At 38.9% G+C, this 23,538-nt stretch overlaps 1 protein-coding gene across 1 annotated transcript in view; it reads left to right on the forward strand.

Moving 5' to 3' along the window:
- SPAG16 (sperm associated antigen 16) overlaps nucleotides 1–22,223 on the forward strand; it is a 35,838-nt gene extending 13,615 nt beyond the window's left edge. The window contains exons 2-5 of the mRNA XM_006867783.1: nucleotides 7,785–7,831; nucleotides 9,219–9,314; nucleotides 14,950–15,068; nucleotides 22,070–22,223. Coding sequence (XP_006867845.1) covers nucleotides 7,785–7,831; nucleotides 9,219–9,314; nucleotides 14,950–15,068; nucleotides 22,070–22,223 — 416 coding nt within the window. The remainder of the gene's footprint in view (nucleotides 1–7,784; nucleotides 7,832–9,218; nucleotides 9,315–14,949; nucleotides 15,069–22,069) is intronic.
- Nucleotides 22,224–23,538: the final 1,315 nt, after the last annotated feature.

Raw genomic sequence — 23,538 nt, forward strand, 5'->3', positions numbered from 1 at the left:
TTTACTTGCGTGGGACTTCAGAGAGATTGTCCGATGATTTCCGCATTCCATTGGGTCCCCTCTCTTTGGAATGGGCACAAATACGGATCTCTTCCAATCAGTATAGTGTTTCCAAAAAGTGGCTGGTGAGTTTGTACTGCCAACCTTGAGGTTCAAACCTACATTGCAGTTCAACACAACCTTGCAGTCCAGTGCTTACCCTGCAGTGCCACACCTGGACTTTTATTTGGATCTATAAGTTTATACAATGTGGTATAGACTCTTCTAATATAACAGCTGCCTTGTTAGTTTCTTGGTGAGGAGCCTTCATCTCCTGTTCTTTGGACCTGTCATCAGGAGGAACCAATCTCTGGAGAAGGACATCATGTTTAGTAAAGTAGAGGGTCAGTGAAAAGTGGAAGACCCCTAGCAAGATAGACTGACCTAATGGCTCCACCAGTGGGCTCCACCAGGAATGACAGTGAGGAATGACAGTGAGGATGGCTCGGAACGAGACAGTGTTACACTCTGTTGTATCTATATAGGGTGGCCATGAGTCAGAACCGACTCGACGGTACCTAACAACAACATGGTGACCTAGTTCAAGGGTGCTGATTGATACCATGCGAACTCACAGGCCTTTTTACATTTCTCCTGGAGCACATGGAGTTGTGGGCTGCAATAGGCATGGGAGCTGGGGCTTTTGTGAGTATCTTCGGTGAGATTCTGGAATAGAAAACTTGGCTTGGAAGTGGCTGGTACTGTGGGCTGTGGGTATGTAGGGAAGAAAGGAGAGCCCCAGATATAGGCAAAAGCAGACTGTGGAATGAGGGCTTACTTCTTAGGGTCAAGCAGGTACTCATGATAGAACCAGACCTGAGAAGATATGGTGACAGAGGAAAGACCAGGTGTGTATGTGTGTGTGAACCAAAAGTTTTGCAAATACTGTTTTCATTTGTTCTTTGAAGGAAAATAGAGGAAAGGGAGGGTTTTAAGGGCTTACAGTCATTACAGTCAGCTTGGCATTAAGAACCCACCCCCCCCACCCCTGATATTAATCCAGAAAGCCAGTTTGTTATTCTGCAGTGGGAAATAGTTTTATATGGACAGTGTGGCCAGGTATAGTTGTGTGGCCATTTCCTGGAGAGTAATATCACCTAAGAGATTACGTTATAGATGAGAAAGTTGCTCAGTAAAAGTAAAAACGAAATTTAAGGGTTTTCTCTTTCAGGCAATTTTTGATAAATTGCCCTTTTTACTCTAGCAATATTGCTGTCTAAAGCAGTACTTTGCAATCTTTTTGACATACCCAGCTCCATCAGATACCTTTTCATTTTGTCTTTCTGGCTACCCCAAGGGACAAGGGATCAATATATATATATATAAACATAGTATTTTCCTTATAAGAACCAAGAATGTAATTTGTTTCCAGTCTTAGAACCAGAAATTGCAGTATGTCTGCTGAGGAATGTAATTGCTTTTATTGGATGGATACTGTACCTTATTTTCTGATTACATTCCCTTCTTTACTCTGACTACTGGGAAGCTTATAGCTAAACCTGTGGCTCATGTTTAGCAAAGTATAGGAACACTTATGACATGTACTGCATCATTACCTTATTTCAACTGTATCTCCTCCGTTTTCCATATTCATTTATTTTTATATTTTTGGCTGTATGCATATTTGTGAATTGGCACAGATTCATTTTGAGAATAGTTTATGTATGTTTTTCTAGCTAGCTAACCAAATAATATCAATAGTGCTGATACCCAATGGATCTTGGCTGAAAGCAGAGAATATCAGAAAGATGTTTACCTGTGCTTTATTGACTATGCAAAGACTTTCAATTGTGTGGATGATGACAAGCTATGGACTACATTGCAAAATATGAGTATTCCAGAACACTTAATTGTGTTCATGAGAAATCTGTATCTGGACCAAGATGCAGTTGTTCGAACAGAACATGGGAACACTGAATGTTTTAAAATTAAGAAAGGTGTGCGACAAGGTTGTATTCTTTCACCATACTGATTCAACCTGTATGCTGAGCAAATCATCCAAGAAGCTGGGTTCTATGAAGAAAAACATGGCATCAGGATTGGAGGAAGACTCATTAACAACTTGTGATATGCAGATGATACAACCTTGCTATCTGAAAGTGAAGAGGACTTAAAACATTTACTGATGAAGATCAAAGAGCACAGCCTTCAGTATGGATTGCATCTTAATGTCAAGAAAACAAAAATCCTCACCACTGGACCAATAAACAACATTCTTATCAATGGAGAAAAGATTGAAGTTGTCAATGACTTAATACTTCTTGAGTCAACTATCAACACTCACGGAAGCAGCAGTCAAGAAATCAAATGACGTATTGCATTAGGCAAATCTGCTTCACAAAACCTTTTTAAAGTGTTGAAGAGCAAAGATATCAGCTTGCGGACTAAGGTGCGTGCGCCTTACCCAAGCCATGGTATTTTCACTAATCTCATATGCATGAGAAAGCTGGGCAGTGAATAAGGGAGCCAGTAGAAGAATTGATGCTTTTGAATTATGGTGTTGGAGAAGAATATTGAAAGTGCCATGGGCTGTCAAAAGAACCAACAGATCCATTTTGGAAGAAGTGTAGCCAGAGTGAGTGCTCCTTGGAGGGCAAGATGGCCAAACTTCATCTCTCATACTTCAGACATATTTTCAGGAGGGATCAGTCGCTGGAGAAGGATATCATGTTTGGTAAGGTTTAGGGACAGAGAAAGAGTGGAAGACCCCCAATGAGATGGATTGGCCAAGTGACAGCATCGATGGACTCAAGTGTGGCAGCGGTAGTGAGGTTGGCCCAGGATTGGGCAAGGTTTCGTCTGCTGTGCATAAGGTCACTATGAGTTGGTACCGACTCGATGGCACATAACAAGAACAACAACCAAATAGATGTACACATGTAGTCCAAAGCACATTTATTTCTTCAGTAACACTGAAACTACTCCTCATGGAGGATTCCTGTTTCTATGTTAGGTGTTTTGTCTTCTTTCTGATTTTCTGTCTGATTAATCTCTTTGCTGTTGCTGTTGTTGTTGTTGTTGTTAAGTGTTGTCAATTCAGTTCTAACTCATAGCAGCCCCGTATAGGGTTTCCAAGGAGTGGCTGGTGGATGTGAACTACTGTCCTGCTGGTTGGCAGTCTAGTGCATATCTTACAGTGCACACCAGAACTCATGTAAATCTCTTACTCTTGATCAGTTTTTTCTTTGGATCTGTAGTCCTCTAGCTCTGTTTTGCATCTCTCTTCTGTAGAGTCTTTACATTGATTTGTTTAAATCATTTGGTTTTGCTGTTGGTCACATAACAGTTGAGACTGGATAACAAATAGGAGAGAAGTCATTATGTAGGCTGTTGGTAAAAACCTATGTAGTCCTCTTGTCTCTGTAGAAACATGATGGTTTAGTAGAAAGTTCACAGGGCTTGTATTCAAAACTCGTCTCTGTTACATCTGTGTGATCTTAGGCAAATCTTTGAAACTTCTGATTCAGTTTCTTCATTTTAAGTGTAGATGACAATGTCTGTGTCAGTCAATCTTACAGGGTTGTGAGAATAAAAATGGTTAGGGTCCATGTGAAAATACTTTTTAAGCTTCATAAATGGTCTTTATTTTTTCTCATTATTATTATTATTATTTTTTTTTTTTTTTTGTGTGTGTGTGTGTGTGTGTGTGTGTGTGTGTGTATGTAAGCAGAATATGGAGTCCTGGTATAGTGCTGTGGGCTAATGCGCTGGACTGCAAAGTCATTTGAACCACAGGGTCATTGGTTCAAGCTCACCAGCCACTCCTTGGAAACCCTATACAGTGTTGCTATGGGTCAGCAATGACTTGACAGCACATAACAACAACAACAAGCAGATTATATCATTAATGATTAAAAGCTGTTGCCTTGCATATTTTCTACCTAGGAGTGTACGTTTATTTGGTATTTCCAATGCACTGAGGGCAAATCATGTTTTTTCTTCCCTATATTGCCATGTTTAACCTTGTTTTTTGATATATTTTGCTCATAATAATCTTGTCAGCAGTTGGCTTAGTTGCAATATTAAAGTCTGTGCAGACGCTCTCAGAATATTTCCTGCTTCTTGAAATTGATTATGGTCTGCTTCCAGTACTGAAGAATGGCATTACTTGTCTGTAGCATTAAGGCTAGTGACTGATTTCTGTAGTTACTTCTAGTAGCTGTCACTCAGAAGGGGGTATACTTTTCCATGGAAAAGAGATAGACTTCCTCTAGTTGATCCTCAGGAAATCTTATCTTATTAGCTAAAAATCTGAGAAAAATCGGAATCTAGAATTGGACGATGATTGATAATGCCTTTTATTCATTATAACATAGGGAGATTTTTGAGCCTCGGGAGACTTATGAGACTTCTACACAGTCATCTCATCTCTTTCTAGAGCACAGGTGGGGAACCTTTTTTCTGACAAGGGCCATTTGGGTATTTATAACATAATTTGTGGGCCATATAAACTTATCAAGTTAAAAATTAGCCTGCTGTAATGTGATGGCTGGAACTGTGGTTGCCTTAAAAGGGCCAGACCAAATGATTTCATGGGCCTTATAGAGTTCACAGAGTTGTTGTTTCCCACCCCTGTTCTAGAGCAAAGAAAATAGCAACAAATACTTGTTTGACATTTACTATAAGTCAGGCACTATTCTAAATGCATTATATATATTAACTTTTTAAATACTTATGGAACTGTGTAAGGTAGTATGGTTGTCGGCCTCCCAAACAGTAATCCCTGTTTCCTGGTATTCATGCTCTTGTGTAATCCCCTCACAAGCTGGATAAGTCTGGTCTATGTAGTGTGGTGCTGTTGGTTAATGCACTGGACTGTTGGTTTGAACTGAAAGGTTGGTGGTTCAAGCTCACCAGCTGCATCTTGGAAACCTTTTATAGGGCTGCTATGAGTAGAAATGGACTCGACAGCACTAAACAATGACAAGAACAGTGTACTCAGTATGAGGTGGAAATGATGGTGTGAAACTTCTGAACCTTGCTCCTAAAAAAATTGTGGTTTTCGTCTTGTTCTCTTGGATTGTTTGCTCTGGAAGAAGCTCACTACTCCACGTCTTGATTAAGTTTAAATAGTTTGTAGAGAGGTCCATATGGGAACAACTGAGGCCTCCAGTTAGCAGCCAATCCCATGGGAATGACCTATCATTGAAGTGGTACTCTGCCTTAACCAAGCCTTCAGATGACTGCAACTCTTGACTGATTTCATCTCTTAAGTTCCTACTAAGGAGTTCTGGAAGGAGATCTGGTAGCATAGTGGTTACAAATCGGGCTGCTAACCCCAAGGTTGGCAGTTCGAAATGACCAGCTGTTCTGTGGGAGAAAGATGAGGCTTTCTGGTCCTGTAAAAATTCACAGCCTCAGAAACCCTGTGCAGGATCACTATGAGTCTGAACCAACTCCACAGTATTTATCAACAACTAGGAGCTCTGGTGGCATAGCGGTTAGGAGTTGGGCTGCTAACCCCAAGGTCAGCAGTTCAAAACTACCAGTCGTTCTGTGAGAGAAGGGTGAAGCTTTCTGTTCCCATAAAGATTGACAGCCTTGGAAACCCTGTACAGGGTCGCTATGAGTCCACGGCACACCACCACCACCAAGTTACTACTGAGTTCCTGACTACTGCTACTGTGAGATAGTAAATGCTTACTGTTGTTTTAATCCCTAGGTTTAATCCCTGGGGGAGCTTGCTATGTAGGGACAAATAACACATGCCGAGTTTCGGTTCTTAGATGTGAGGTGCTACCATAAAAAGTACTGTAAAGTATGGGAGTGGCTTTAGAACTGGACATTGGACAGATGCTAGAGGTACTTTTGTTGTTGTTATGTGCCGTGGAGTCAGTTCCGACTCATAGCAACCCTGTACAGGGTTTCCAAGGCTGTAAATTTTTACGAGAGCAGAACGCCTCATCTTTCTCCTTCGGAGCAACTGGTAGTTTCGAACTGCTGACCTTAAGGTCCACAGCCCGATTCGTAACCACTGTGCTACCAGAGCTCCTTGGAGGTACTTTTAGAAGGATGTTAATGAAAACTAAAGTATCTTGAACATATTTTTAGTGGCGGCCTGGTAGCTTTTAAAGAGGCTTTTATTTTGAGGGATTAAATGTGAGACAAATGCTTTTGGAAACTGTTCCACACAATAGAGAATTCATACAAGTAGGTATTTCAGTCTTTGTTTTATTCAGTATAGATGGATGTGGGTGTACAACATTTTTTTTTGTGTGTGGTGGCTGTTGAGTCTACTGTTCATTGTTAATTGTTGGGCATATATTATTTTTCACCATCTTATAGGAAATGACATTCATGTTGGGCCCTTTGACAGGTACTTGAGGATTGGTCATAACAGAAGAAGGCTTAGAGGGTCCTGCAGGATGTGGTAGAATGTGATTGCTTCTGATGGGTCTGAGTAACAAGAATGAAACCTCCGTCTTTTAGAGGTTTAGAACTCTGTGGAAGAGTGTTGGCAAATACCTTAATGATTTCCATAGCAAAGGGATTCATATGGAAATGATCATAGGACCATAGTGAAGCCAGAACTGGAGCTGATTTCTAATTTTGTTCGGTCTTAGTTGTGTGATTTTGTATCTGATTCCTGATCTGTAAACTGGGAATAATCATAGTTTCCGTCTCATAAGCAGGATAAGGATGAAACAACAGATACTTTATAACTGTGTCTGCCTTCTACTGAATACTACTTGTCATGTGACTACAGAAAGCACACATTGTCATGGACAATTTCAACTAACTCTTAGAACACAGAGTGACAGACACTTTCTTATATCTAGCAGCAAAATGCAAAGTAGGCTAATCTCATATTTGGTTTTCAGAACTATAACTATGCATTAAAGTGTTTGATTTCATGCTTATTAAATTTGACATAATCAAGACAGTACAACTGAAAAATAATGTCAGCCAACAATCTAGTGCCACAGGCATGTGCTGTTCATTTCTTTTCATGTAAAATGTTATATTACATGTTTTATTTCTAACTAGAGTAAGTTGCATTTGTTAAAATTATGATGGTAATATTTTAAGAATTAGTATTGCTCTGAGAACATTTTGTTAGATTAATTTCTATTGATATTTTAATGTATTTGAACATCTATGAAATATTGAATTATAATTGTTGCATACCTTATATTTGCTTAAGTTTAGTTTTCTTTTCCTATAAAAGATTTTTTATTAAAAAACTCTTCTATAATACTTTAAGCTAAATAAAGAAATAACCCTGTATTATGAATAACTGGTTCAGGAGCTAAGGAAACTTCAGTGAGGCTTAAAATAAATTAGAAAATCTGCTGTTACAACTTTTCTGTCCATTATATGAGGGAACTTCAAACAGTGTGCAAAAATTCTGTTGTATTTTATTTCCATTTTCCATGAACTTTTTGAAGCCCCCTCATATTCCTTACCTCTTTTAATTTGTCTTATTACATTTGACATATTTTGCAAGCTGAATAAAGTACTTCTTAGAATCAAGCTAGAAATCATTAGGTTGTAAATAGATGGAAATGAGGTTTTTCATGTATTTGGGGTGTATATAATAATAATTAAAAATTTAAATGTATATTGTCTTATAACCTTTCAAATTTATAGGCTGTATAGGAATAAAAAGTAAAAACAAGACCCGAAAAACATGAATCTACCAACTTCTTGGTGAGGTCTATTGGCTCTAAAACTGTGGTTTAAGCAAATCAGTTAAAAATATAATATTTTCATATTTTTTTGAAATTATTACTTGACAATAACAGAGGTCACCATAACAGAAGCATCTGAAGATGACTACGGTTATGAAGAGGTAATTTGTTCATTTTGGTTTTGATTCTCTAGTTAATTGCAGACATTTTTGTGAAATATTCATTTTATTTTCTGAAACAAGTAAACAAGTTTTTTTTTTTTTCTTAGGGATGCTAGTTTTTCAACTGAATTTAGCTAATAGCAACTGGTTAGGAGTGAAATGTGTTACAATGACCTAAGCATTTAAACTGACAAATCTGACTCCTGGTGTTCCTGTTAGCTAGTTTTCTGTGTCAGCTCCTGTACGGAGTGTCATCTCTGTCTGGCAGGCATTTCCCCTCATCTAGTTGGCTCTGGGCAGGGCTTCCCAGACTCCCAGTGCTCAGCTGGAGATCAGGCCCTGTTCTGCCTTCCACCTTACTGCATTTGCGTCTAATGTGGATCCCATCTCAAAGCTCTCTGTTCATTCATTGTTCCCAGGAGACCTGTCATTACTTCTGAGCCTTTAGTAATAAAATTGCTGCTAGATGACAGAACATGTGAAGAAAATGGAGACGAAAGCCTGGCAATTTCTGGGCTGGGTGAGGAAGAGACAGGTCAAACAGGAGATTCCCTCCCCTCCAACCCCCGCCCCCCACCACTTTTTCAATTTTTTAAAAAATTGCTGATAAAATGTAAAATGGAGATAATGATATACACACATGAAACTACTGTATGAGGTAATTTAAAAAGGGCTTAGAATAGTAGTTGGCTCATAGGAAGCATATATGTGTTAACTAGCATTAATACGAGGAACTCTGGTAGCTTAGTAGTTACGAGTTGAGCTGGTAACCTCAAGGTCAGCAGTTCGAAACTACCAGCTGTTCTGTGGATGAAAGATGAGTCTTTCTGCTCCCATAAAGATTTACAGCCTCGGAAACCCTATTCAGGGTCGCTATGAGTCACAACCAACTCCATAAACATAACCAAGCATTAATATAATTAGATATTTAAATATAATTACATTATTTAAAAAAAAAAACAACACTAAAATACCAGGCAGTGAGGGTTTTTAAAAATTTATTTTATTTTTAAATCAACTGGAGATTTTCAGTTGCTAGTAGTCATGAAAAAAAGTGGTGGGTGGAGAAGACAACCTGAGATAGAGTCACTGGTGACATTTCGATGGGCTAACTGTTGTTTTCCCCCCAGTGGAGGTGCTAGACTACATTTGCTGCTAGATAAAAGCAGTCACCCATAAGTTAATCATGAATACATTAGATATGACACAGAGTGATGTTTACAGGAAAACCAGAAGCTGCCTGCTTATTAGTTGTTCATGTTTCATAGGTGTTCGAGTGACTTGGTGTCTTTTGCTTTGCTTGTGAAGAAAAGTGATTTTGAAATAAAATAAGGTATTTTTATACTCCTCCTCACTCTTCCTACCCTTGTCTTTCTTTGTGATTTAGATACCAGATGATAACTTTAGCATTCCAGAAGGTGAAGAAGATCTGGCGAAAGCAACTCAGATGGTACAAGAACAGGCTACAGATGCTTTTATTTTGGTGAGAATTTTGAACATGATTGTAGTCTGTAGTTTAGCAGAGAAACTTTTATGCTAAGTTTTGAAAGTCATTCAAACTTTAAGTACTTTACCTTCATGCAGCCCTATTACCTTCTGTTGTTATTGCTGTGAAGTGCTGTCAAGTTGGTTCAGACTCACAGCGATCCTGGAGAGGGCTTCTGAGGATTTTAAAATCTTCATGGTTACAGAAAGCCTCATTTTTATACTGTGGAGCAGGTGGTGGTTCACAGTCTAGTGAGTGTAATGTGGAACTACTGCACTGCCTTGTTCCTTCTATGTATTCATATTTATCATCAAGTCTTCACTTCAGGTAAACAGTCATATTTTCTCTTCTTTGAACTGACCTGCTTCACATCGTAACTACTCGTGCCTGACTGTGCCGTGAGTGACACTTTCCCGCAGAATTCTGCCTGTTTAATCTCACTTACATCCCTCCAAGGAGCTTTATCACTCATGTGCCTGTCAGAGTTCTTCAGAGAAACATTCAGTATGATACGTGCGCTTGCATGTGGTTGTACACACATATGTCTACATCTATGTGAATATGACTTATTTTAAGGACTTGCCCTGTGATTGTGGGAGCTACCAAGTTAGAACATGTATATTTCTAGGATAGTCTGGACGGCTGCAAAATCAGGCAGGAAGTGATGTTGCAGATGTGTATCTGATAGTTGTAGGACAGGCTGAACACTTGACAGGAGTTGACATTGCAATCTTGAGGCAGAATTTCTTTTTATCTGAGAAACCTGAGGTTTTACTTTTAGGCCTTCCAACTGAAGATTACTGGATATTTCTATTCAGTGTCTTCTTAATTCCCACCAAGTGATTAGGTGGGGCCATACAAATAAGGTATACAGGACTCTTATGACTGGGATTGGTCGGTTTTGCCATCCAGCTAGATTTAAAAGGAGCAACCACAGAAGTGGGAACAGAAGATCCCAGGACCATCAAAAAGAAAGAACATGAGAGGAGTGTGAGATCCCTACCTAGAAAGGCAGTGACGACAGAGGTGACGGCGTGGAGAGACAGAGGAGCTGTGGGCTCTGGGCCCATGGACTGAGGCAGAGGCCACGGGGCCAAATGGCTGAAAGGCTAAAAGATGGAGGTGTGCCTGCAGTATGGCAGACAAGAGGCGTTCCTGACTGGAGAACTGCTGCATCCTGAGATTGAGAACTGTACGCTATTTAATATTCACCCCATAATTATGAATATTGCTATGGGTTCTGTGTGGTCATTACGATGGATTATCCAACCCAAATGTAAAGCAGAGAGTGCTCTGGGAGGGATGGTTGGTGTCAGAATAGGATCAAGAAGGCTGTTGGGTAGGAGCATGTCTGACCGCCATTTTACAGGTATCAGCCATGAACTGATTTTGAGTTAGATTCCCTTAACCCCTTGTGATGCCAGGGAAAGTCAGACTGGTGTCCACGTGGTTTTTGCACCTACCCATATTTTAGAGAGGGTCATCTCCTTTACTGAAAGAAATCTGACTGTGGGAATTAACGACATCTACAAAATACCTTCACAGCAACACAGCCTGCCTCACCAACTTGACATCATGATTCATAGACAGAAATTGGGTATTTGATACCAATTTTGCAATCTGTTTTATAAACAGATGGGAAAAAAAAACCAAAACGTTGAGGTCACACACAAAAATAAAGATGTCTTATTGGAGCAATATTTAACCAGGCTTTAACTGAGGTGAGAGATCTACCCTAGGAGACAGTTCAGTATTAACTCAGGTCTTTCTGGACATATGTTTTGCCCTGAGCATGCATGTGACCTCTCACAATATCCACACGTTAAATGTTGTTGTTGTTTTGTGCCATCAGATTGCTTTGACTCATATAGACCCGTATGTAAGTCCTGGTGTGGTACTGTGGGTTAATGTGATGGACTGCAAGGTTGGTTTGAACTGCAAGGTCGAAAGATCAAGCTCACCAGCCTCTCCTTGGAAACCCTATACAGAGTCGCTGTAAGTCAGAACTGACTTGACAGCACTTAACAACAACCCTGCATATGGTTTCTGAGGAGTGGCTGGTAGGTTTGAACTGCTGACTTTACTGAGAGCTTTCCAGGGCATATCCTACATCACCACACCAGGACATTTTAAATTGTTGTTAGGTGCCATCGAGTTGATACCGTCTCATATCGACCTTATGCACAACAGAACGAAACACTGCCCGGTCCTGGGCCAACCTCCCAATTGTTGTCATGCTTGAACCCATCGATGCTGCCACTTTGCCAATCCATCTCGCTGAGGGTCTTCCTCTTTTTCTCTGACCCTCCACCTTACCATACATGAAGCATAATATTCTTCTCCAGCAACTGGTGCCTCCTGACAATGTGTCCAAAGTATGGGAGACCAAGTTTGGCCATCTTGACCTCCAAAGAACACTCTGGCTGCACTTCTTCCAACACAGATTTGTTGGTTCTTTTGGCAGCCCATGGCACTTTCAATATTCTCTTCCAACACCATAACTCAAATGCATCAATTCTTCTATACTCTTTCTTATTCGCTGTCCAGTTTTCATGCATATTAGGTTGGTTATTGAAAATACCATGGCTTGGTTCAGGAGTACCTTAGTCCTCAATTAACTTCCTAAGATAGCGATGTTTATGCATTCCATTTCATTTTTGACAATTTCTAATTTTCCTAGATTCATTGTTCATTCCATGTTCCGATTATTAATGGATGTTTACAGCTGTTTCTCTTCATTTTGAGTTGTGTCCCTTCAGCAAATGAAGGTCCCGTGGGCTTTACTCCATTTGCATCATCACGGTCAACTCTACTTTGTAGAGGCAGCTCTTTCCCAGTCGCATTTTGAGTGCCTTCCAACCTGAGGGGCTCATTTTCCGGCACTTTATCTGACAGTGTTTCTCTGCTATTCATAAGGTTTTCAGTGACTAAATATTCGAAAGTAGTTCGTCACTTCTTCTTCCTAGTCTGTCTTCGTCTGGAAGCTCATCTGAAACCTGTCCACCATGGGTGAGCCTGCTGGTTATTTAAAATACCAGTAGCATAGCTTTCAGAATCACAGCAACTCACAAACCACCACAGTACGGCAAACTGACAGATGAGCGAGCAGTGACCATTTTAAATGGATGTCTTAAAATGTCCCAGTTTCCCAAGGAAATAACTTTCCCAGCATCTCCATGTCCTTTGCCCAGGTGGTCAAAGGCTTCTTTGTTCACTTTATAGTGCCTCAGGTAGTGGTAAGCTGCCTCTCCTCCCTGAAAAACCTCCAAGATGGGGGGAGACAGAAACAAACACTTTGCTGTAGTTCTGTAGCTTCAAAGAGGCAAATGACAGATTTGGTTAGTAAAGCATTCCCTGTTTACTCCAGAACCAGGGACCAAGATCCCTAACTGGAAAATCTGCTACCATTTATAGCTGGCTGCTGCTGAATAGGGAATGGAGATGGTACCTGAGTTACTATTTAATAAAACACCCTGTCAGTCTTCCTGTCATTCTGCAAGCCTCCGCCCTGCTGCCACTATCTCCCTAGTGTTTCCCAGCGTTCCAACAATGCTAGTATTAACAAATTTTGCTTGTCTTACAGTGAAAACTTACACTCTGCAAAAATCAAACTAAGACTTATTGGAAGTCTAGAGACAATCTGGACTAGGAAGATCGTCCAAATCCACAGAGTGAAAATGGCTGCTCTGCCCGACCATAAGGAGGGAAATATTTTTGTACATTTAGAGCAGGAAAAGTTACAAAATCACAATTAGTGAAAAGATAATCAGGGGAACCAAAGGGAGTTTCTAATAGTGGGGATAGCAGGGATAGGTGTATCACACATAGTGGAAAGACATTATGAGTTAAAGAAACTTGCATGTCAGTCTTCTACAGGATGGGCACAGGACAATGGCAGGGCAGCTTTTCCTGTTAAGGTGTTAATAAAATTGCTTCCTAAGTTATTGCTATTTCTTGGGGTCTATTGTAAAGATTTAAAGACAAAGCTGTGCATAAAAACCCTTCAGGCACTTTGGGAATAGACTGTGCCTTCCTGCATCTGCTAGACCTCAGAGGAAAGAATGTCTCTTATAGGGCACAAGGTTATGTCAGTATCAAGGTTAGGTCAACGTTAAGGTTAGAGGAACTGTTGTTGAGAGAGGTGGCTTTAAAACTCAACATGAAGTCTAGATTCATCTCAAGACTTAAAATGGAGGTAACGCTCTGCTTTTAGGTTGCTCTATTTACACAAACCAATTGCTCCTATATGCTTGTTTTGCAGGAGAAAGATGAGGCTTTCTGCTTCCGCAAAGATTTAAAAAGACTCGGAAATGTTATACAGGGTCACTGTGGGTCAGAACCCACTCAGCAGCATCCAATCACCATCACCAATTTAGTTGAGTTGCAACTGAAATATTTTTTCTAGTTCTTATCATCTTCTCCTTTGCTTATATCATGGATTATGAAAGGGTTTTTTTTTGTGTGTATGTGTGTGAATTCTTTATGCACCACTCATTTGCGTTGCTAATTTTCCTCACATTGTACTTGACCATGTAAATTCAAGAATCCACTGATCTTAAAACATCAACCTTATTTTATTTGGGATTTTCACTTCAAATCCTTTAATTCACATTATAGTCAGATATACTAGATTAGAAAGTCTACAGGCAGGGTTTGGGTCTGCCTATTTCTTTAGTTAAAATTACTTGACTCTGCCATATAGTGCAAAAGTAGACAGTATATAAATGAATGGGCACAGCTACCTCTAAGACACTATTTACAAGAACAGTTAGCTAGCTAGTCCTGGCCTAACAGAGATAGACTTTTTTACTTCCAGTATGAATTTCTAGTGGAAGTTCCCTCCATTATACAGTATTTCTTCTGTAGCCACTTGCCCTTGAGTCAGTTGTGACTCATAGCGATCCTTTAGGACAGTGTGGAACTGCTCTCTGGGATTTCTGAGATTGTAAATCTTGACAGAAGCAGACAGCCTTCCTTTTCTCCCTCTGAGTGGCTGGTGGGCTTGAACAGCAGTCCAACAGTTAACCCACTGTGCTACAGGGCCAGTTGCTATACTTCTTCTATAGTGTTTGTAAAGATTGCCGTAAAAATAGGCATCAAAATTACTGTCATTCTTCAGATCCTTTTTTATCCCCTTGTGTTTGAGTTGTTATATAGTATTGAAAGGACAAGCTGGATTCCTTACTGCCCTTCAGACAATCCAATCAAACTCTTACCTCAGGGGCATTGACATTTGTTGATGCATGAAACTGACATACGGACTCAGTCTGCCTCTTCATTGAGATTTGTGCTCATGTACCATTTATCAATGAAAACATCCTGCACCATCCCACGTATATTGCAACCCAGCTCCACACATTTATCTGCCCAATCTTATATTCTGCTTTATTTATCCCCATACATTTAATACTTGCCATAGTATATTATTTATTTATTTATTCATTTTCTGTCTCCATCCATTTGATTAAAAGTTTCATGATTACAAAGACTTGTCTATTTTCTGCATGACATTATCCCCAGGGACTAAGGTAGACCCTGGCACATAACACACAACAAACATTGTCAGAAAAAAGGAATTAATGAGTCAAGCTTTCATGTTCTTAAAGGAATTAATAACTCATTTATATTTCAGGAGAAGAAAACAGTTCTTCCTTCGAAGCATGCAGAACCTGAAGTAATACAAGACTTTCTCTGCAATTTCCTGATTAAAATGGGAATGACCCGAACACTTGATTGCTTTCAGTCTGAATGGTAAATAATTTTGTGAATAAAAGACAATTTTATACAGATGCTAACATTATTTAACATGTACACTTTGAAGCATCTTGGAAGACTCTTTAGGCAAAATGATTGAAAACGTTTCTCATCCCCTGTCCTTCAAGCCAAAAACAGGCATATACAATTAGAATATACTGCAAATGCATGTTTACTAAAACGACTTTCCCAAATATTCAAACTTAAGTGATTTTCAGAATCAAGAAAATAGATTGTTATATAACGGAAAGATGTTTTATGAAATAGTTTTGTGATATCTTTTGCATAATTATTAGACATCCTACTAATAACACTGGAGTCCTGCTGTGGCGTTGTAGGATAAGGGCTTGACTGTAGGGTCTGTTTGAACTGTAAGGTCAGTGTTGCAAATCTACCAGCTGCTCAATGGAAACCTTATACAGGGTCTCTGAGAGTTGGAACTGACTCAATGGCACTTAGCAACAACAACAATAACTAATAATACAATTATACTTATTTACTTCTAGATAATGAGTTATCTTTCTGTATTCATACAACTGGTTGACTTTTTTTTTCTATAAATATTCCTTCATTTAGAAGTGGAATTGCATTTTCCAGTGTCACCTAAGTGGAAGATTTTCTCTATAATTGAAAATTTTAATAATTTATTGGCTATGAAAAGCAGTATATATGGTGTTTTGATTTCTTTACTGCAGCAATAATATCACCAGGTATACTTTCAAACTCTAAACATTCTTTAAAGATATTATGAAATTATTGGCTATGAAAACGTAACCTTGATCTTTAATTGTTGTTGTTACGTGCCAACAAGTCGGTTCTGACCCACAGCGACCCTGTATAGGGTTTCTGAGAAGCAGCTGGTGAGCTTGAACCACCGACCTTGCAGTTTAAACAGCTTTGCAGTCTGGCGCATTAGCCCACAGCACCACACCGGGACTCCTTGATCTTTAATAGTTATTGTATATTATAGATAGCGGGATTAATATAATATATACTGATATTTAAGGGGTCCTGGTGTGGCACGGTGGGTTAATGTGTCAGACTGCAAAGCTGTTTGAACTGCAAGGTCGGCAGTTCAAGCTCACCAGCTACTCCTCGGAAACCATTAAAGGGTCGCTATGGGTTGGAATCAACTAGACAGCACATTACAACAACAAATACTGATATTTATAGTGTTTTTGTCCTGATGTGGTGCTATTGGATAAGCACTGGATGACTTACCATAAGTCTGTAGTTCAAACCTACCATCTGCTCTTCAGAAACCCTATATAGGATCACTATGAATTGGAACTGACTGGATGGCACTTAAAAACAACATAGTGTTTTTGCACTAAATCCTACTTTTAATAGGAGCAGTTTGTAGTTTCTACTAATTCTGCTGTGACATAATTTTAAATTTTTGCTTTTTTTTTTTTAAGTTCTCACCTACTGAAATCATGCAAATAAAAGAAATGTTTCATTATTTTATATGCCACATCTAATATCTTAATAGATTAGATGAGAACCATTTTTCATTAATACAGTCTAAGGAAAAAAGAAAATTTAATGGTAGAAAAATAATACTGCTCCTCTTAAATCTGGAAATCATACAGAAGACTATTATAAATCTATTTAACAAATAATTACAAATGAACTAGAAAATGCATTTTTATAAAAGTAAGTAGATGGTTGATTTGTGGGACTAATGAAATGATAGATTAATGTGATTCAGTTTCCCCTTTTTTTTCTTCGAAGATTGTGTGTGTTACGCAAGACTTTGAACTAGTTTGAAACAGTTCCGTCATGACAGAACTCTTATATGTGGGATTTTGACCCAAGTAGGAAATGGACATCAGTGCCTCACTCAGAGATACTGCCTGACACGCACTGTAAGTGGAGTGGTTGGCTGCCATTTTTGAGTGTGCCAATGCTTCCAATTTCCTGTTGTTGTTCTGCGCTGTAGACTTGGTTTTGACTCATAGCAACCCTGTGTAGAGGTTCCGAGAGCAGCTGGTGAGTTTGAACTGCTGAACTCTCAGCAATCTAGTACCTGTTCTATAGCACCACACCAAGACTCCTAGTAGCCAAGAAATTATGATACAGTGTGATGGCAAACGATTACAAAGATCTAGAGCTGGCACTAAGGGAGCAGGGGAACCTAATAGCCTTAGAGTATGGTGGTGGTTGTTGTTAGGTGCCATTGAGTCAGTACTGACTCATAGTGACCATATGCACAACAGAACTAAACACTGCCTGGTCTTGTTCCAATCTCACAATCATTGCTATGTTTGAGCCCATTGCTGCTGCCAATCCATCTTGTTGGATGACCAGACAAAGTTTGGCCATCTTGACCTCCAAAGAACACTCTGGCTGCACTTCTTCCAAAACAGATCTGTTGGTTCTTTTAGCAGCCCATGGCACTTTCAATATTCTTCTCCAACACCATAACTCAAAAACATCAATTCTTCTACAGTCTTTCTTATTCACTGTCCAGCTTTCGCATGCATATGAGGTTATTGAAAATACCATGGCTTGGGTCAGGCATACCTTAGTCCTTAAGCTGACATCTTTGCTCTTCAACACTTTAAAAAGGTCTTGTGCAGCAGATTTGCCTAATGCAATACATCATTTGATTTCTTGACTGCTGCTTCCATGAGTGTTGATAGTTGATCCAAGAAGAATGAAGTCCTTGACAACTTCAATCTTTTCTCCATTGGTAAGAATGTGTTTATTGGTCCGGTGGTGAGGATTTGTGTTTTCTTGACATTGAGATGTAATCCATACTGAAGGCTGTGCTCCTTGATCTTCATCAGTAAATATTTTAAGTCCTCTTCACTTTCAGCAAGCAAGGTTGTATCATCTACATATCGCAGATTGTTAATGAATTTTCCTCCAAGCCTTTTCTCTGTCTCTTCACACAAATGTAGTCAGTTTGATTCCTGTGTATTCCATCTAGTGGGGTCCATGTGTATAGTTGCCTTTTATGTTGTTTATAAAAGGTATTGGCAATGAATAAGGCACTTGCTAAATTCTATGAAGTGATCTCCAGAATCATTTCTATCACCAAGGTCATCTTTTCTAACTACTGAACCTTGCTCTTTGTTTCCAGCCTTCAGTTTCCAGTCACCAGTAATTATTAATATGTCTTGATTGCTTATTTTGTAAATTTAAAACTGAAGAAGTTGTTAGAATTCTTCAGTTACAGCATCACTGATTTTAGTGATTAGTGTGTAAGTTTGAATAGTGATGGTCTTAACTTGTCTTCTGTATTGTTGTTGTGACGTGCCATCGTGTTGGTTCCAACTCATAGTGACTCTGTCTAGGTTTTCTGAGAAGCGGCTGGTAGATTTGAACTACAGAATTTGCAGTTGAAATGGACCTTGGGGTCTTCCTTATAGGCATGTGTATTACAGTGAGCATTGTTCTTTGAAGTAGATCATGAAATTTTTTTTGACAATAAAAGTGATGCCATTCCTCTTTAATTTGTCATTCCGGTATGGTAAACCACATGATTTTCAGATTCAAAATGTCCAATATCAGTCTATTTCAGCTCATTAATGCCTAGGATATCGATCTTTATGTGGTCCATTTCATTTTTGGCAACTTCCAATTTTCCTAGTTTCATACTTAGTGCATTCCATGTTTTGATTGTTAATGATATTTGCAGCTATTCTTTTCATTTTGAATTGTGTCCCATCAGCACATGAAGGTCCTGAAAGCTTTACTGCATTTGCACCTTCATGGTCAGCTCTTCTTTGAGGGGGCAGCTCTTCCACTGATGCAGTTTTAATGCCTTTCAACCTGAGAGGCTAATCTTTTGGCACTATATCTAAAGCTGCTCTGCTGCTCTGCTTAGGTTTTCAATGACTAAACATTTAGAAGTCCTCTACCTCTCCTTTCTCCTAGTCTGTCCTAGACCGTAAACTCATCTGAAAACTGGCCACCATGAGTAACCGTGCTGGTATGTAAAATTAGAAGCCACCACAATATGACAAACTGACATATGAGTGGCGGTAGAGTATGTCAGTTTCAGGTAACGCTTCTCAGAAGTTACACTCAGTCTAGAAAAATGAATAAAACGATTGGGAGTGTGGCAGGGATATGAAGTGGGTCTTCGGAGGTTCAAGATTCAAAATGGTAGGAGAAAGAGATGTTTAGTTGATTTATTGTAATGCCTGGAACTTGTACAGGAACTTGGAGATGTGACTGTAGGCTAAAATATACAGCTCTTTTACCATTTTAGAAGTTTTGGATCCTATTCTTACTTAGTAATAAGGACCTACCAAAGGATTTTAAGTAAAATATAATCAGATCTGTGCTTTAGAAGATCATTGGTTTGAGGATGAGAAGGTATTGTTGTTAGGTTGACTCCTACTTATATCCACCCCATCTGACAGAGTAGAACTGCTCCATAGGATTATCTTGGCTGAGAGCGTGAAGGAAACATATCTCCAGGTCTTCCTCCTATGGAGCTGCTGAGTAGGTTTGATCCACTAACTTTTTAGTTGACAGCCGAGAACATAATCATTTATGCCACCAGGACTTCCAAATCTAGAGTTGGAAGGGACCTTAAGGATGGTCAATCCAGTACTCCCAAATTCAGAATAAGTCAATTTTTGTTGTTTACACTGTTAACTGGGGCAGAGCAGGAGCAAGAGTCCAGGTCTCCTGACTTCCAGTTCAGCGCTCTTTTCTGTACTTGACTCATTGCTGATTTGTTCACTTGATATTCCAGTTATCCTAGACTTTTCTAGCCCACAAGCTCACACCTTTGTCTAAGATTTATTCTGTCTTAACCACAGTAGGTCTTGTCTTTTCTCATAACCAGTATTGATTGTTGTTTACATCCTAAGCCTTGCTCTTTTGTTTTGGAATCTCACTCTTGCCATTCACATCTGTTTTCCTAAATCTTGGTTTTGTTTCTGTTGGTCTAGTTCCTTCACTCGTTACTCTGCAAAGGTAACTGACACCAGGCTATAATTTTAAGAGAATTACAGGAGGTTTGGTATGACGCTGTGGGCTAATGTGTCAGACTTCAAAGTCGTTTGAACTGCAAGGTCAGTGGTTCAAGCTCGCTAGCTGCTCCTTGGAAACCCTATATAGGGTCGCTATGGGTTGGAATAGACTCAACAACACTTAACAAGAACAATATAAAGTTATAAATCTACTCCCCAAATTTGATTAATTATACATTATACCAAATTGTATTGCCTCAATGCAGGAATATTTCTTTTTTTTCAAATTAAGGAAATACATGTTTAAATTACAATATATTCTACAATTAAAATGAATTTATGATTAAATGCTATAAATAGGTGCTCTATTACCTTTGGACCAACGACATGGATCGGCCAAGTGGCATCATCGATGGCGTCAAGTGTGGCAGCGGTAGTGAGGTTGGCCCAGGATTGGACATTGTTTCATTCTGCTGTGCATGGGGTCGCTATGAGTTGGATCTGACTTGATGGCACCTGACAACAGTTACCTTTGAAGTCCTGGTGTGGTGCTGTAGGTTAATGCGCCAGACTGCAAAGCCATTTGAACTGCAAGGTTGGTGGTTCAAGCTCACCGGCTGCTCTTCGGAAACCCTACACAGGGTCGCTATGGGTCAAGATTGACTGAACGGCACTTAACAACAACTTTACCTTTGAAGGCATTTTAATATTAGCTTCAGTGGAACTGTAGAAACAGAACACACTGAAAATAACCAAGCATTGAATAGGAAGCCAAAAAAGTAGAGAATGAGAAAAATAACTATCTGTTTTCAAAACATTTGAAAAATGGGAAGAAGAGTGAGAGAGAGTGAGTGGTAATAAGAAGGAAAGGCAGACAAGAGTAATGTACTTTTGGTATAAATAAATCCTAATCATATAAGCAGCCAGGAATCAGCCCAGTGCAGGAAAGAAGATGGATTATATATGCTCACATTGGGGTCTGATCAAAGAATATGGAGGTCCTTGTGGACTTGGGAACCATAGTGAAGCAAGCTCAAGAGGAAAGCAGATGGTTAACTTCTTCATTTGGAAAGGATTTAAATGAGTTTTTGATTATAGTAAATGAAAGATCCTAATTTCCAATAAGGAATCCTGGTGGTGGTGGGTTAACCACTCAATTGCTAACTGGAAGGTCAACAATTCCAATGCCCCAGTCACTCCATAGGAGAAAGATGTGACAGTTTGCTTTCATACAGGTTTACAGTCTTGGACACCCTATGGGACAGTTCTAGTCTGTCCTCCAGAATCGCTGTCAACAGGATTGACTTGATAGCAATGGTTTCAGTTAATACAGAGTTCAAGATAACATGGCTCCATGCAACAAACTTTTCTACATAATAATGGGGAAAGGCTATCTTCTTTAGGGACAGAATGTATTTCTGGAGATAATGTTTCCTTTAAGAAAACTTTGCCTATCTAAATATAACTCTAAAATTTGTGTTGGTTGTTGGGAAATATATGTCCTAGCGATTGTGATATCTACTATGTAATTTTGTTTTATGTTTTCCGTATTATAATTCCTCTGCATGATTCCCGAACCTCCTGTTGTTATTATTGTTGTTAAGTGCCCTCGAGTCGATTCTGACCCATAGTGACCCTATATAGGGTTTCCAAGGAGCAGCTAGTGAGCTTGAACCACCGACCTTGCTGTTCAAACGCCACATTAATCCACAGTGCCACATTTTATGGGGGAGGTTAAATTCCAAAGCCAGAGCCTAGACCTCATATTCCCCTTTAAGAATGCTCTATATTTCTCAGTATGTGTAAGCAATCTGGTTATATATGTATACATTTATATACAAATGTATATACACACGCACACACATATATGTATATATACATATATGTGTGTGCGTGTGTATGTAAATATATATGTATATTACTAACTTTCAGTAAATACTACCATGACTAGTTATTCCTTCAGCGATAAACCTATTGCTGTGTCTTCAATTGATGATAAGTTGGCTTCTATTTAGGTGTTACATTGTAAGATAAATAAAGCGTCCTTGTTTGATGTTTTCCTAGGTATGAATTAATACAGAAGGGGCTCATTGAACTTAGGGACGCTGAGACTGTTCCAGGTGTCTATAGCCAGAACATGCTTTTAGAAAATGAGAACAAAAATTTGAAGAAAGAATTGAAGCACTACAAGCAGGCAGCTGAGTATGTTATTTTTTAATGCCTCTTCAAAATGTATGTATTATTTTGGAGTAAATAAATGTAATAATTGAAGGAAGTCAGTGTGAGCATGCTGGTAAGTAGGCTAGAGGTCTAATTCTGGAGAACGGAATTCTATTTAGTTTCTGGTTGGTTGTAAAGAATGTAAAAGGCTTCACTAACAGATGAACTGAACAGATGACCAGGACTCACGCAACTGCTGCTCGCTGGCAGGAATGAAAGGCAGGGGACAGGAAGCAGTGATTTTGTGATGTGACATTCGCTTACTTATGTGTTGTGGTAATCTTTTCATGGAGTGTGAAAGTTTCCCCTGTGAAGATTAGCTAATTTCTGAAATAATAAATTATAGAGCAGAGAGGAACGAAAGCATGAGTTTATTCCTAGTAGAAGAACTTCATGACTTGAAAATTCCCCCAAAGAAATCTTTATTTTGTAATTTCTTAGCATGTCTTTATGCATAAAGGAGAAACGTTAGCTGTTTAAAATGAAATCTCTCTGCATTTTTCTTCTTTTTTACAGTTAATGGAATGTATGTAATTTTCAGCAAGCACAGCTAGATTAGCAGTCAGTGTAATTCTGGAAAAGGCAAAAATGTGGATGTGTTGACTTGGATGGATCTGCTCATTTAAGACAATGTTATATGGAAAAATCTCTCCTTAGATAAGGAGCTGAGACAGTTCACTATTCATTTATTTTTATTAAACATATTTTAGGAGCATTTTCCCTGTTAAAGAATCCTATTAAAACAAAAAAAGTATATCAGCAGAACTACTATATAGAACATAATAGTTTTAAGAGGTTTCTAAAAAATTTTTATGCAAAGGAACAATACTACTGACTGCAAAGTGGAGGAAATATTTGTAGGTCTTAATAAATATTTAGGTTTATTCTAAAATAAACAAAGCCCTACTTTAAAAAGATGGCTCTAAATAAAGAATAATTGTGTCATCATTTATTCAGTTATATGCATTTATAGAAATATATGTACAAGGTATGTCAGTTTAATATTTTCTATGAATGTACATATTACATAGAAATGCATGATGATCCACAGAATGAATGATGTGTTTTTAGAACTAGTGATCTCTCTATTCTTAGTTCTATTTCTCAAAAGTGGTTTGCACTGTTTGCCCTGGTGCTCACTGTGATTTTGCATAGACACCTAATGGATATGCTGGGAATTTGACAACATAGAGTTTTCAGAGTGCTGCCTGGCAAACTATTTCAGTTCCTGATTTCTTTGAATGATTGCTTGAGTTTGCTAATTTTCTTTTGAATAGATACGTCCTCTTTATGCAATGAGTTTTACCCACTGA

The sequence above is a fragment of the Chrysochloris asiatica genome, unplaced genomic scaffold, assembly GCF_000296735.1.
Source record: "Chrysochloris asiatica unplaced genomic scaffold, ChrAsi1.0 scaffold00110, whole genome shotgun sequence".
NCBI lineage: Eukaryota > Metazoa > Chordata > Mammalia > Afrosoricida > Chrysochloridae > Chrysochloris > Chrysochloris asiatica.